The 16,040-nt window shown below is 38.0% G+C and overlaps 1 protein-coding gene across 1 annotated transcript in view; it reads right to left on the bottom strand.

The window, feature by feature from the left end:
- LOC111692041 (prostatic spermine-binding protein-like) overlaps positions 1-8,695 on the bottom strand; it is a 47,574-nt gene extending 38,879 nt beyond the window's left edge. Inside the window, exons 1-3 of the mRNA XM_023455741.1 lie at positions 8,657-8,695; positions 3,141-3,381; positions 2,970-3,071 (exon numbers count right to left, since the gene is read on the bottom strand). Coding sequence (XP_023311509.1) covers positions 2,970-3,071; positions 3,141-3,381; positions 8,657-8,695 — 382 coding nt within the window. The remainder of the gene's footprint in view (positions 1-2,969; positions 3,072-3,140; positions 3,382-8,656) is intronic.
- Positions 8,696-16,040: the final 7,345 nt, after the last annotated feature.

Raw genomic sequence — 16,040 nt, 5'->3', positions numbered from 1 at the left:
TTAACGTTTAGGGTTATAACTTTGAAACCACCCTGTATATTTTAATAAAATTTTCGTACGTTGTATTACACATGGAGCTCTACGATTTGATGCTAAAATCAACTTTTTGCTATTATCAGGTGTCCAGAAACGGACTGGCCCTATCACAATTTTTCTCAAAATTTTGACAGAAGTAATTTTATCAAACTGAAAATATTATTATTAGATACTCTGAAGGTTTTTCTTTAAAAATGGTACTCTTTATTTATTTCGAAAAAATGAACGGTTTGCGAGATAAATCGGTTTTGAAAAAAATTGGTAACACATTAGGAAAAAAAATTATAGGAAGGACTAGTTTTATTTTGACCTCCCCTATACACTCCCGAGAGATTAGGAGGTACTTACCGGACACCCTGTATAAGTATCTGTTGATTCTTAACATTGTATCATCATTAGTAAAAAATTATAGTTCCAAGAGTTGTCATTGTTAGTAAATACAGTCTTTATTGAAAAAAAGATAACATGGAGACAGACTTGCTTACATGTTTAGCTAGCTAATAAAATTACAGGTATATCTAAAAGATACAAAATCTGCGAGTTCAGTTTTTAACACACGTTTCACTTTTCCATAACATTTTTACTTTGGACTTGCGAAACTTTTTTAAACACAGGGAAGTACTGACTGGGTTCTTGTATACCTACTGAAATGGAGTTGAAATTTAATATTCAACCGAAGGACCTCTGGAAGACACACTGCAGTATCTCTTCAAAGAACAGCCAAACTTTATATTTATATTGTTTTGTGTATAGACATACGATTCAGTACGTATTTGTTTGTTTGGCTGTGAAAACTCCTCGAGTGTTCAGATTATATTGTACTACTTACTAAAAAGTTACTGTGGCAGAGAGGATATAAAATCTTCCGACACGTTTCACAATTTTATAAATAGTAGGTACTTGCGAAGGTCACTCGTTTTTTTATCACTGTAATCACTGGTGGCTTCCAGGGTTGAAGAATGGTTCGAGACTCCACATCAAATATCTCTATTCCAGTATGTAGTAGCCAAACTTGGCGATGTACTTGGTACTTCTCTCGATGTCAAGATTGGATTTGACAGATCACAGAATTAACAGGCTCGATTATGCACCATGGGAAAAGTAGATAAAGGTCTTCAAGGTTTGTCTCGGCATTCGTGGGGCCAAGTAACCCGCCTGTCCAACGTAATTTTCTTCTTGGGAAAAAAACTATACAAAAGCAATACAATACCAATGAATACGATGTAAAACGGCCCCCGCTAGCGTGATTTACACAAATCAGCTCATATAAAGTTGAAAATTTCCGATTTTCAAACAACGGGTGGCGGCCATCTTGTCACATCGAACTGTCACCAGTTTTACCGCTGTCATCGGCCGTCATAAACTCGCAAAATTTTTTGTCGAAGGGATTTATACCATCGCTTACGATCCGTTGGGGCTACTGTGGGGGCTGAATATAATTTTTCGCGGAAAGGGAAAGATATCGTGACATCACTCGTAAAGAATTCGGCCGCGGAAACTCTGCCAACATCTAGTAAGAGCCGTGGAAAATACGTTCTCTTTTCACCTGACCAAAGAGACGCCCATGGCTGAATGCACAAATTTTATATCGCTAATGCCGGTCTTAAATTTTGTTACGTTCGACCTAAAAAAAGTTGATGGAGATATAGAAGAGAGAGATCGTTGCGACGCGTCGTCGGAAAGGCGTCTCGGGAGACCAACGGAGACTTCCTCAGTCCTCGGACGCGGTCCGTACGCCGAGAGGAAAGCCAGGGCTTCGTTATCGCGCAGAAAACGAAGGCCGATCGAGCGAAGGAAAAAAATTACGCCGTCGCGAAAACGGCGTTTTCGCCGAAATAATCCGGGCTTTATAAAATAATCGGGGTCTCGAGAGAGACGCGAGCAGACCCGTTTTGAAAAGCTAATTTCGGCCTTAAAAATTAAAAAATACCCCGCAAAAATACGCCCGAGACCCTCAGAAAGGACGAAACTTCCGCGTAAAAGCGGAAGCAAGTCCCGATTCCTCACGGGAAAAAAGCCCTCGTTCGGAGAAATCGACCCCGAAATGCTTCCGATGGAAGGCGTTCCCCAGTATTTCTGTCTCACTTCCCCGCTAAAAACCGCGGTCGGTCGCGCCGACGACCAGGAATACGAAAAATTCACGGGGAAAACGCGTAAAAGCCCGCACCGGAACACCCCTAAACAACGGAGGACCGCGGGTCGCTTCGCGACCCGAGGCTCGCCGCTGCGTGGCTCGCCGAGGGAGCCTTCGTCAATGGAACATGGCCCTTTTTCGCGGGCGGGCGTGCGAGCGAGAGTAACCCCCACGCTTTAATATACATATATGACTAGAAACGTAAGCAAGTCGGCTTCGCCGACTTGACGTTTCTCTCGGGCCTTCGGCCCTCGGGCGGCGCTGCGCACCGCTTGAGCTCCTGTCTTGCGCGAATGTTTTTTAAATCATCAACACCATCATCCACATCGCCATCATTTACATCACCATCATCTACAGCACCATCATCTACATCACCATCATCTACATCATCATCATGTACATCACCATAATCTTCAGCACTATAATTTTCAGCACAATAATCTTCAGCACTCATCTATATCACCATCATCTACATCGCCATCATCTACATCGCTATCATCTACATCACCGTCATCTACATTACCATCATTTACATCGTCATCATCTACATCGCTATAATCTACATCACCATCATCTATATCGCTATCATCAACATCACCATAATCTACATTGCTATTATCTATATCACCATCATCTACATCTACATCGCCATCATCTACATCGCCATCATCTACATCACCATCGTCTACATCGCCATGATCTACATCACCATCGTGTACATCGCCATGATCTACATCACCATCATCTACACCACCATAATCTACATCGCCATCATCTACACCACCATCATCTACATCACCATCATCTACAGCGTCATCATCTACAGCGTCATCATCTACATCACCATAATTTACAGCAACATCATCTACATCACCATCGCCATCATCTACATCACCATCACCTACATCGGCATCATTTTCATCACCATCATATACATCACCATCATCTACATCGCCATCATCCACATCACCATAATCTACATCACCATTATCTACATGACCATTTACATCGCCATTATCTACATTACCGTCATCTACTACAGCAACATCTATATCACAATCATGCACACCACCATCATCTACATCGCCATTATCGACATGGCCATCATCTACGCCACCATCATCTACGTCACCATCGTCTACATCGCCATCATCTACATGACCATTATTTAAATCATCTACATCACCACCATCTACATTAGTATCAGCATTCTAATGTGGGTCGATTTTGTGAAACATTCTGTGTAGAAAGTTTTAAAATGGCACCTGGTTAGTAAATAAAAAAAATTTCATGAATAGGCTTCACCAAATAAAGTAGAAGAAACAAATATAATAAGGAATAATCCACGGGGTATGTCCTGGATTAATTTTATAGAACATGCAGTATATTGTAAAGTTCCAAAAAACATATTATAAGATTGTTCATCAATAGACCTCAAAAAAATAAAGTAGAATGAAATAAAAATAATATGATTACGTTTGAACTCTGACCTGGATCAATTTTGTTGGAACATTCGGTATAAAAATTATCAAAAAAGCATCGTGTCGGTAAATGAAAAATTTTTCATCACTGAACTTTACCAAAGAAAGTAGTGTCACGGGACGCAAGAAAAATCCAACATTGCGCCCCGTGATTTCCTGTCAGGGGCCTTTTTTAACGCATCCAGCGTGTCCTGGGGATTCTTAGGGATACCCCCAACCACGTCACCATCGCCAAACGGCTCCGAAACACCGCGTTCGTGGACAGTAGAAAAAGGTAAAAAGTATAAAAAAATATCTGGTTTGCCGCCTTTTTGTTTTGGGTTCAATTCTGATGTAGATCATTTTGTACAGTAGATCATTTTGTACATCCAGTATAAACTTCCAAAAGGATATCTAGATAGTAAATATAAAATTTTTCAGCACGTAGGTAAGTCAGAAATGGGGAAAAATAAGTTAAGTTTCACTCTCCTAATTCTGAAGTGGATCATTTTTTGTAACATGCAGTATAAACTTCATTAAATATACAATTTTTTAATCAAAGACTTCAGTAGGTAGGTAAGGCAGAAATGGGAAAAAAATAAGTTAAGTTTCACTGTCTTCTAATTTTTAAGTGGATCATTTATTGGAACATCCAGTATAAACTTCCAAAAAAGTATATGGTTCGTAAATATACAACTTTTCATTCAAAGACTTCAGTACGTAGGTAAGGCAGAAATGGGAAAAAAATAAGTTAAGTTTCACTGTCTCCAAATTTTTTAGTGGATCATTTATTAGAACATCCAGTATAAACTTCCAAAAAAGTATATGGTTAGTAAATATACAACTTTTCATTCAAAGACTTCAGTACGTAGGTAAGGCAGAAATGGGAAAAAAATAAGTTAAGTTTCACTTTCTCCTAATTTTGAAGTGGATCATTTTTTGGAACATCCCAGTATAAACTTCCAAACAGGTATCTTGTTAGTAAATATACAATTTTTCATTAAATGCCTTCAGTAAGTAAAAATAAAGTTGAAAGAGAAAGGAAAATGTTGTCAGTATATAAATTTGCAAAATGCTTCTAAGTTCTACAATATAGGATTTTTCATAAAAATATTGCCGTCAATAAATTTCTGAAATATACAGAAGCCTCCGGAGCGACAATTCTGACCTGGGTTAATTTATGTAGAACATCCAGTATATAGTTTTTCAAAGAAAGCGTCTGGTTAGTAACTGTATAAATTTTCATCAAGAGATTTCAATAAATAATGTAGGAATGTGGGTAGTGAAGAGAAAAAAATCCTAGTCCTCCTGTTTAATTTTTATGAAACACTGTATATAAACTTGCAAAATGCTTCTGAGTTCTACAATATAAGATTTTTCATAAACATATTGCCATCAATAAATTTCTGAAATATACAGAAGCCTCAGGACCGATAATTCTGGCCTGGGTTAATTCATGTAGAACATCCAGTATATGGATTTTCAAAGAAATAGTCTGGTTAGTAACTATATAAATTTTCATCAAGAGATTTCAATAAATAATGTAGGAAAGTGGGTAGTGAAATGAGAAAAAAATCCTAGTCCGCCTGTTTCATTTTTATGAAACACTCAGTATATAAATTTGCAAAATGCTTCTAAGTTCTACAATATAGGATTATTCATAAAAATATTGCCATCAATAAATTTCTGAAATATACAGAAGCCTCTGGACGATAATTCTGACCTGGGTCAAATTATGTAGAACATCCAGTATATGGATTTTCAAAGAAAGCGTCTGGTTAGTAACTATATAAATTTTCACCAAGAGATTTCAATATATAATGTAGGAAAGTGGGTAGTGAAATGAGAAAGAAATCCTAGTCCTCCTGTTTCATTTTTATGAAACACTCAGTATATAAATTTGCCTAATGCTTCTGAGCTCTACAATATAAGATTTTTCATAAAAATATTGCCATCAATAAATTTCTGAAATATACAGAAGCCTCTGGACCGATAATTCTGACCTGGGTTAATTTATGTAGAACATCCAGTATAAGGATTTTCAAAGAAATTGTCTGGTTAGTAACTATAAATTTTCATCAAGAGATTTCAATAAATAATGTAGAAAAGTAGGTAGTGAAATGAGAAAAATATCCATGTCCGCCTGTGTCATTTTTGTGAAACACTCAGTATATAAATTTGCAAAATGCTTCTGAGTTCTACAATATAAGATTCTTCATAAAAATATCGCCATCAATAAATTTCTGAAAGCCTCTGGGCCAATAATTTTGACCTGGCTCAATTTTGTGGGAGATTCAGTATAGGGATTTTCCAAAAAGCGAATGATCAGTTTTCTTCAAAACATTTCAGTAGAGAAAGTAAAAGAAGTAAAAAGAATAGAAAAGCCTAGTCCACCTGTGCCAGCTTTATGAAACATCCAGTACAAAACATCTGGTTAATAGGATATGATTTGTCATAAAAATATTGCAATCAATAAATTTTTGAAATATACAGAACACTCCTGACCGTTCGAACTTCAACGCAATTTTTTGAGACACTAGAAAAAAGTTTTGAAAAATGTATATATTTTTCTTTATGAAAAGGTTTAAAAAGATAAATCCATATAAAACATAAAATTGCGGCAATATGTAAGCAATAAATCTTAGGTTATCCCATTTTCACCGTTGCACTAACGCCTTTATGTGAAGCTTGTCGTCTGTATTTGTATTCTGCCACAAAATCGTCCGCGAAAGATCCAGAATGGTATAAAACAGAGAAATAACAACATTCCACGATCTGGAAGTCTAGCTCCAACTTATTTCGATAATTCTCAACTTTTGATATTTGTGGACTAATATGGATGCAATTTATAGTAATTAACGAAGCAAATGTACTAATTAATACAAAGGTGATAGGGTTTAGGTACTACTGTTTGTTTTAAAATTAGAAAGAAATATTCAATTTTTAGTGGGTACTTACAGCAAATCGAGAGACATACAGCAGGAATACCATGTATGTAGTGGTAGAGCTAAGAAAAAATGTAAATAAAAACGTAATGATAAATAAATACCTGTATTGCGGACCGAGTCCAGTTACTACGTGACGATATATCTGTTGCGAACAGTTAGATAGAAGGCGACCGTCAGATTGAGAATTGATTGACGTTTTTTGAAAACATAATAATATATTCAGCATTATTACTGTATTTCTTTGAGTTATATAAATTACATAATCAAGTTTAATTCATATTTAAGTCAATAAGACTACATCAGAAGTGGTTCTTAAGTGTTATCTGTGTTGGTGTTCGTCATGCCACAGCACAAGAAGAAAACCCGGCGACAATTGTCATCGTCCAGCTCGTCCTCCAGTTCATCGTCCTCCCGCTCAACAAAATCGTCCACCAGCAACCGTAGTAGCAAGGACACTCATAATAAGCGTAAGAAAAAATACAGAAAATCCTCTAGCCGAAGAAATAAAGCTGTGACAATAATTCATGCCAATCCTACTCTGCACAGCCTCCTTCCTTAACCAGTATAATACCAGAATTCAATCCCAATACTATGGAAATTACCGATTGGCTGGAAATAATTCAATACAATGCAAAACTGTATCACTGGTCAGATAATTTTATTGTTTATCAAGTCTTAAATAATCTAAAGGGTACCGCTAAGACTTGGTACAATAGCTACATTGAGAGCGAGATGGGGTGGTCAAAATTTACTTGGGCAAAGTGGCAAGACGTGCTTCTGAACACATTCAAAAGCGGGCGCAACGTATATCAATTACTTACTGACCTTATGAATCATAAACCAAAAGAGGGCTGTTCACTGTACGATTTTCATTTTGAACATTTAGCTAAAATTAATAAGCTGAAATTAAATTTTTCTGATGTGGATAAAGTTTCCTTAATTACCGGTGCTATCAATGATAGCACTATAACAGCCGCCTTGGAAGCATCCAATATAAAAAACCCTAATGATTTGGGCGCTTATTTAAAAAACAAAATATGCTCAAAACCAGCATTTACTTCTCAAAAATCATTTCAAAATTTCTTTGATCGATCAAGTAGTACGAGTACTTCTAATTTTCAATCTCATAAAGTAAACACATCAAATAATAATTCAGTCTGTTCAGCATGTGGTTACAAAGGTCACAATCGAGATACGTGTCCACATAGACATCAGATCTGTAATTTTTGTAAACGAAAAGGTCATCTCGAACGAACTTGTCTCGATAAACAGAAAACATTAGCAGCAAAACGAAATCCTAAAATGGAAACTAATGCCCATTTTGTAAATAAACAAGTTAATCTCATAAGTACTAGCAATAATTCTGATAAATTTTATAAACAAATTTTTATTAATGGTAATGAAGTTTCAGCATTTATTGATTCTGGTAGTGATTGTTCTCTCATTACAAAAACGCTTGCCGCCACCTTAAACTTACATAGTCAATGTTTACAATCTCCTGTAACTTTATCCGGTTTTCTCGGTGTAGGTACGATCGTTACTCACTATATCACAACGTTAACCAAAATCGATGAGGTTGAATTAAATATAATGTACTATGTTATTGATAATAACATATTACACACGGATATATTAATCGGCAGAAATTTCACCGAACATAAAAACATCACATACACTCGTGTTGATGACAGCTTATCATTTAAAAATAAAGTAACTGATACTCCTATTCCCTGGTTAAATGATGTCATGCACAAGAATATTTCAGCGGCTGATAGAAACGCGCTTGAGGTCATTTTACAAGAACACGAATGTTGTATCTTTCAAAACTTAAATTTTTTGGGTAAGGCACACTCAGTAAAGGTATCAATAGAATTAACTTCCAACCGTCCCGTGACTCATCGCGCATACCGTTGTTCAGAAAAAGATAAACAAACATTTCGGGTACTTATTCAAGAACTACTGGATGCTCAAATAATTAGGAAGAGTACATCTTCATATTCAAGTCCTGCTTTATTAGTGAAAAAGAAAGACGGTACTAAACGGCTGGTTGTCGACTACCGAGCGTTAAATAAACTCACCATTAAAAATAAGTTCCCTCTGCCACTTATAGAAGACATAATTGATAATCTTTATGGATACAGGTACTTCACCAACTTAGATTTAGCAGCTGGATATCATCAAATACCCATGCATGAAAAATCAATGTGAGTGAAATTTTACTACCGTTTCGAGAATTTCACATAATACCATATTTAGATGACATTTTAATTTCATCCAAAACAATACCTGAGGGTCTACACTTACTAACCAAAATTCTTGATACATTGGCAGATTACGGCCTAACCATCAAATTAAGCAAGTCGCAATTTTTCGTTAAAAAGATAACTTATCTAGGTTACGATGTTTCATTTAATCAAATAACTCCTTCGACCGATAAAATTGAAGCAGTATCACGTTTTCCATGTCCTAAAAATCAACATAATCTGAGACAATTTCTTGGTCTTGTTGGATATTTCCGTAAATTCATTAAAGATTTTGCTCGACAAACAGCGTCACTAACAAAATTGTTACAAAAAAATGTTCCTTGGAAGTGGTCGCGGGACCATACAGATATTGTCGAATCCCTCAAACAGAAAATTTGTTCACAGCCAATATTACACATATTTGACCCTGCTCTAGACATAGTCGTCTATACAGACGCAAGCCGAGATGGGTATGCGGGAATTCTCACTCAAAAACTTGACACAAAAGAAAACCCTATAGCATTTTTCAGTAAACAGACTATAGCGGCTGAAAAAAATTATCATTCATTCGAGTTAGAATTATTGGCCATCGTTAAAACGCTGGAAAAATTTAAGTATTACTTAATGGACCATGAGTTTACAATCATTACAGATTGCAATGCCGTTAAAAATGCGTGGAGTAAACAAACAATTATTCCACGCATCGCCAGGTGGATTTTATTTTTGCAAGATTTTAATTTTAAAATTGAACATCGGGCCGGCTCTCAAATGCAACATGTTGATGCATTGAGCCGGAATCCTCCAGAACCGGCTCCTCCCATTAACACAGAGAAAATATTTCTAATTCATGAAAGCGACTATTTACGAGAGGCGCAAGATCAAGATGAAAGCATCCGTGCGATTAAAGATGTCTTATTAAGCGGTGACCGTGCTCACAACAAAGAGATATTCAGTCAATATGATTTACGAGGTAATACAGTTTTCAAATTAACTTCCACAGGTAGAAAGTGGGTAGTTCCAAAGAAATGTCGGTGGCAAATAGTAAAGTTAAATCACGATGACATTGGTCATTTTGCCTTTGACAAGACAACGGAGAAAATTAAACAAAACTATTGGTTTGCCAAAATGAATCGCTTTGTAAAAAAATATATCAATTCATGTCTCCACTGCCTTTATCATAAAGACCGCGGCGGGAAAAAACCAGGGTATTTACATTCCCTCCCTAAGTATGCACGACCCCATCATACACTCCATCTCGATCATCTCGGACCCTTTGTAGAAACGCAAATTGGCAATAAATACCTATTAGTAGTAGTGGACGGATTTTCCAAATTCACATATCTCCAAGCAGTTCCAGACACATCTACCAAGCATGTAATCGACAAATTGGAAGATCTTTTCGCTTTATTTGGAAATCCAAGACGTATCATAACCGACGCCGGAACAGCCTTCACTTCTCATTGTTTTAAGGATTTTGTCGACAGTAAAGGCATTCGTCTATTTATAACAGCTGTAGGATTGGCTAGAGGTAATGGACAAGTTGAGAGAACGAACAAAACTATCTTAGATGCCTTAGCTACTACTGGCGCTGATACCACAAAGGATAATTGGGACACAAAAATTAGACAAATCCAGCAAGGATTAAACAGCACCCAACACAGAATAACACGACACACGCCCGCAGAGCTCTTCTTCGGTTTCCGTCTGAGGACTGATTCTGACTTGCATGATACGGTAGAGGATAACATAGATGTTACAAAAATTCGTAAAGAGGCATCCCAAACTCTTGAAGAAAATAGAACAAAGCAAGACCTAAATTTTAACAAAAAACGCAGCCCTCCCATAATTTATCAAGTCGGTGATTTAGTTTTAACCAGAACTACTAGTTTCCCAGCCAACAACGAAAGTAAGAAACTGTTACCCAAATTTCGAGGCCCCTTCAAGATAATAGAAGTTTTACCTAATGATAGATATAAAGTCAGAGAAGACAGACATACGAATAGGTCTAGCCGACCCTACGAGGGTGTTGTTGGAATAGAACATATGAAACCCTTTCAGTTCCAAAAATATTAAAGGTACACATCTGTTAATAAGCCAGTCGCCCCAATGGCACCAGTCGCCCCTATGGCACCAGTCGCCCCTATGGCACCAGTCGCCCCTATGGCACCAGTCGCCCCTATGGCACCAGTCGCCCCTATGGCACCAGTCGCCCCTATGGCACCAGTCGCCCCTATGGCACCAGTCGCCCCTATGGCACCAGTCGCCCCTATGGCACCAGTCGCCCCTATGGCACCAGTCGCCCCTATGGCACCAGTCGCCCCAATGGCACCAGTCGCCCCAATGGCACCAGTCGCCCCAATGGCACCAGTCGCCCCAATGGCACCAGTCGCCCCAATGGCACCAGTCGCCCCAATGGCACCAGTCGCCCCAATGGCACCAGTCGCCCCAATGGCACCAGTCGCCCCAATGGCACCAGTCGCCCCAATGGCACCAGTCGCCCCAATGGCACCAGTCGCCCCAATGGCACCAGTCGCCCCAATGGCACCAGTCGCCCCAATGGCACCAGTCGCCCCAATGGCACCAGTCGCCCCAATGGCACCAGTCGCCCCAATGGCACCAGTCGCCCCAATGGCACCAGTCGCCCCAATGGCACCAGTCGCCTCTATGGCAACAGTCGCCCCAATGGCACCAGTCGCTTCTATGGCAACAGTCGCCCCAATGGCACCAGTCGCCCCAAGGGACCAGTCGCCTCTAGGGCGCTACATCACCTTTATATTTTTTGTTTCTCTTTTCCAGTTCCATGTTGTGAAGTTCAAAATTGGTCGCATCGAGGACGATCGACAATGCAGGATGGCCGTGCGGACCGAGTCCAGTTACTACGTGACGATATATCTTGCGAACAGTTAGATAGAAGGCAACCGTCAGATTGAGAATTGATTGACGTTTTTTGAAAACATAATAATATATTCAGCATTATTACTGTATTTCTTTGAGTTATATAAATTACATAATCAAGTTTAGAAGTTTAATTCATATTAAGTCAATAAGACTACAGTATATATCGTAGGGTAGCTATGTATTAAAGTTTAAAAGAGGCCTAGAAAGATGAAATAACAACAATGCCCAACCCTAGAACGTCTTTAGCTTTTGGTGTGAATTGTGAAATTTATTTTGACGTTTCAATCTGACATCACTCGCGATTGTCATGTTTCCGTCAATGGGCGTTGCCGTCTGCCGACACGCTGCATCTCTGTTCCGCGCGAAAAATCGCGGGCAGCCGTCCCGAAAAGGAAAATTTTACATCGAATACGTTAAGAAATCGTTTTCAAAATATGACGTCTGGATAAAGGAAGAAACGAAGCCCGCTTAGTCTTCTCTTTCGTCCGGCCGCTTCGCGTCTCGCGAAAAGACCCTTAAGTCGGGCAAATCACCGTTTTTCGCAGTCGAGTATGGGAGCGAGAGGAGATTGCAGATTTTAAAGTAAAGTAAAAAGCGGCCGCATTTCGAATCCGCGTTAATTTCATGAAACATTGTCAATAAACAGTTTGAAAAGGGCATATGGTAAGCAAATAAAACATATTTCTATATAATATTTAAATAAATAAGTAGAAAATAGGTAAAATTAAAAATAAAAAAGCTCTAACCGCGCACGATCAGAACCTGGGTCCTGCGGATGTACGGCCGACGTCTAGTCCCTGTAGCTATCACGGACACGCAATGGGTTGTCCTTGTATAAGTTATTTAACGGTCCGCATCGGCTCGAATTCGACGAAAATTTTGAAACGTTTAAATTCTGTTTTCTCGCCTCGATATCAATGCCGAAGGACGGAAATCGGTCTTGGACGTGAAAATAACGACCCCTACGTCCCGAAAAACGTCTAGGAGAGCGAAATCCGTAAGGCAATTTTCGGTATCGGACGATGGGCGTTTCAGACATGTCGCGTCTCTGTTCCGCTCCACGCCTAGCCGAGGTGCCCCGGGGAAACGAAATTTTACCCGGGAAAACGCGGGAAAAACGTAAAGAAAATACCGTTCCGGGATAAAGGAAGGGCGTTCGCCGCTTCGCGGGAGAAGCCTTATTGGAGACAAAACGGGTCATTTCGGGACCGGTGTGGAAGCGAGAGGAAATTGCACGCTTTAAAGATATAGAAAGAATAAATAGAATAATATTCCTCATAAAAAAATAAGGAAAAATCAAGTATAAATTTTTTCCAGATTTTTTAAAATTCGAATTTTTTAAATAACTTCTCAATGAAGAAGGCTATTTAAGCCAAATTTGGCATGACACATCTTCTCATAAGATACCATTTTTCCATAGAAGTAGAAGTCCCGCAAGCAACCAGTGGCGGAGTTATGGGGACCGAGATTCATTAAATTATAACAAAAATTAATACGGCCCCACTGAAAATTAAAAATGATGCTGTTTTTAGATAGAACAGTTTGTTATTGACAAAAAGTGTACATTCACTTTTTTCCTAACTCTTATAGTTTCATGGCAAAATTGATTTTTCGGAAGGGTGCTTCTGGATTCTGTCGATAAACTTTAGGAAGACGTTCCTCATAAAACCTAAAAAAATATAGTACCTATTAAAATTGGTCTTAGTCTCGAGTATGTGTGAGTCAAATAAGCCTTTTTGTCTCCCCTTCCCTTGGGTTTAACCAATAGTATTAAAATTATTTAGGAGATGCTTCGTTTTTGAGATATAGGGTGTTTTTTTTAGAAAAAAAAATGATGATGAAAACAATAGAAATATTTAAGTACCTAACATCTAATGTGACTATGTCGTAATGCGACAACGTAACGACCCTTGCAATACTCCTAAATTTTTTCAGGCGGTTTGTAGTCACTTCATTTACTTGTGTTGTGTACTTTTAAATAAAATAAGATGGCAAACAATACATGAAAATTTATTTGTAAATTGAAACAACCAAAAAATTACCAATTAATATTATACCTAGACAAAGCGAAAAGTGAATCAAAAATGAAATGATTTAAAAAATATTTTGTTCAAAATGGGCGCCTCCGGACTGTAGACAAGCACGACATCTTCTAATTATGGAGGTAGTGGCCGATCGACACTGAATTGGAGTTAATTCTCGACACGCTTGGACTATTCGCTGTCTTAGATCTTCTAGGGTATCAACTGGCACCTCGTAGACTTTTTGTTTAACAGCACCCCAAACGAAATAATCCATCGGTGTCAAGTCCGGTGAACGTGCGGGCCACGCTGCAGGTCCTCCACGACCAATCCATCTCCTGGGATAATTAATGTTTAACCACTCCCTAGGACCTCTACCAAAATGGGCAGGACAACCATCTAGTTGAAACCAACTGTTCATTCGAGTATTAAGCGGAACATCTTCTAACAGATCTTGAAAACCATTTTCAAGGAACTCGGTAAACATGTCAGCATTTAACCGATGCGGAAGGAAGTAGGGACCAACTATAGTGTTGTCCAACACACCCAACCATACGTTACATTGGAATTCATGCTGAAAACTATGTTCCCTTACCGCCCGTGGATTCTCGTAGGACCAAATATGGTTGTTCCTTTGGTTTAAAATTCCCCTGCGAGTAAATGTTGCCTAATCTGTCCACATTACTTTTTGCGTAAACTGATCGTCATTCTCTGCTTGGTTTAACATCCAGTCACAAAACACGCGCCTGCATCGTATGTCCTGAGGTAATAAATGTTGCACACGCTGGATATGATACGCATGGCATCCATCAGTCCGAAGAGTCCTCCAAATGGAACGTGATGAAATACCTAGCTCATAGCTAGATCTTCTGACACTCGTGGATGGATTTTCATCGAAATGGTTTAAAATAGTATTCGATCTTACTTCGTCCTGAAGTGGGGCAAAATGTCCATCAGTATAAGTTGGAATACCGAAAGACCCAGTTTGTCTGAGACGACTGAATGTTGCTGAAAATGTTTCATTTGCTGGTATAGTCTGCGATGAGGAAATCTTACTGCATATTCACGGCGAGCCGCTGTGGCATTTCCATCACAAAAACCATATACAAAGACCATAATATCAGCATATTCATTGATCAAAAATATGGACGGCATAATTAAACTTATTTTTATTATTAGTTTGAATATTTTGTCTAATGGATAATGTATGCAACAATTCGCAAAATAACATTTAAAAAACGTCAAATTAACATTGCTTGACAGCAGCCTACTCGAAAATTTTTGTTGAGGTTCATTTTAAAGTTTATCGACAGAATCCAGAAGCACCCTTCCGAAAAATCAATTTTGCCATGAAACTATAAGAGTTAGGAAAAAAAGTGAATGTACACTTTTTGTCAATAACAAACTGTTCTATCTAAAAACAGCATCATTTTTAATTTTCAGTGGGGCCGTATTAATTTTTTTTATAATTTAATGAGTCTCAGTCCCCATAACTCCGCCACTGGTTGCTTGCGGGACTTCTACTTCTATGGAAAAATGGTATCTTGTAAGAAGATGTGTAATGCCAAATTTGGCTTAAATAGCCTTCTTCATTGAGAAGTTATTTAAAAAATTCGAATTTTTTTAAAAATGTTTAATTTAGAAAATGAAGCGTCCCTGGAAAAAATTTAGACTTGATTTTTTCTTATTTTTTTATGAGGAATATCTCCTTAAAGTTTGTCGACTTAATCCTGAAACACCCTGTAGGTTAACGACGAAATAAAAAAATTCATGTCTAGAACACTTGACGGATTTTTTATTTTCTGTATCATTTCATTAAATATTCCAGCCAATGATCCAAGTGCCACATTGAAGGATTTGACTCCTTAATTCTACTTTAGTACAATAATATTAAAATTTATTAACAACTGCAGCAGACAAATCATTCGAAGTAGCGCTTGGATCACTGGCGGGAATATTTAATGGAATAATACAGAAAATAAAATCCGTCTTGTGTTCTAGAAATTAATTTGTTCTTATTTCGTTGTTAGGGTGAGTCATTAACAGCTTAATGGCATATTGTTAACATCAAAATATAGCGATTGAGCCAAACATGCCTTAGTCAAATGTTGCTCCTTTTCGATCTACAGGGTGTTAAAGCTGAAAAAATATTTATGATTTTTTGCTATATTTAAGTATGTATGGACCGATAGATTTGAAAATTTGTAGTTTTACGTTTTTTGAGGTGGCAAATACGAATATGCAAACATTGTTGCGGTCACGTCTAGGAGGCGCTAGTTATACTGTCCTATCAATGTAAA

The sequence above is a fragment of the Anoplophora glabripennis genome, unplaced genomic scaffold (genome assembly GCF_000390285.2).
Source record: "Anoplophora glabripennis isolate ALB-LARVAE unplaced genomic scaffold, Agla_2.0 scaffold512, whole genome shotgun sequence".
NCBI lineage: Eukaryota > Metazoa > Arthropoda > Insecta > Coleoptera > Cerambycidae > Anoplophora > Anoplophora glabripennis.
The sequence above is the reverse complement of the archived record's forward strand: the minus strand, read 5'-3'. Positions and strand labels throughout refer to the sequence as shown.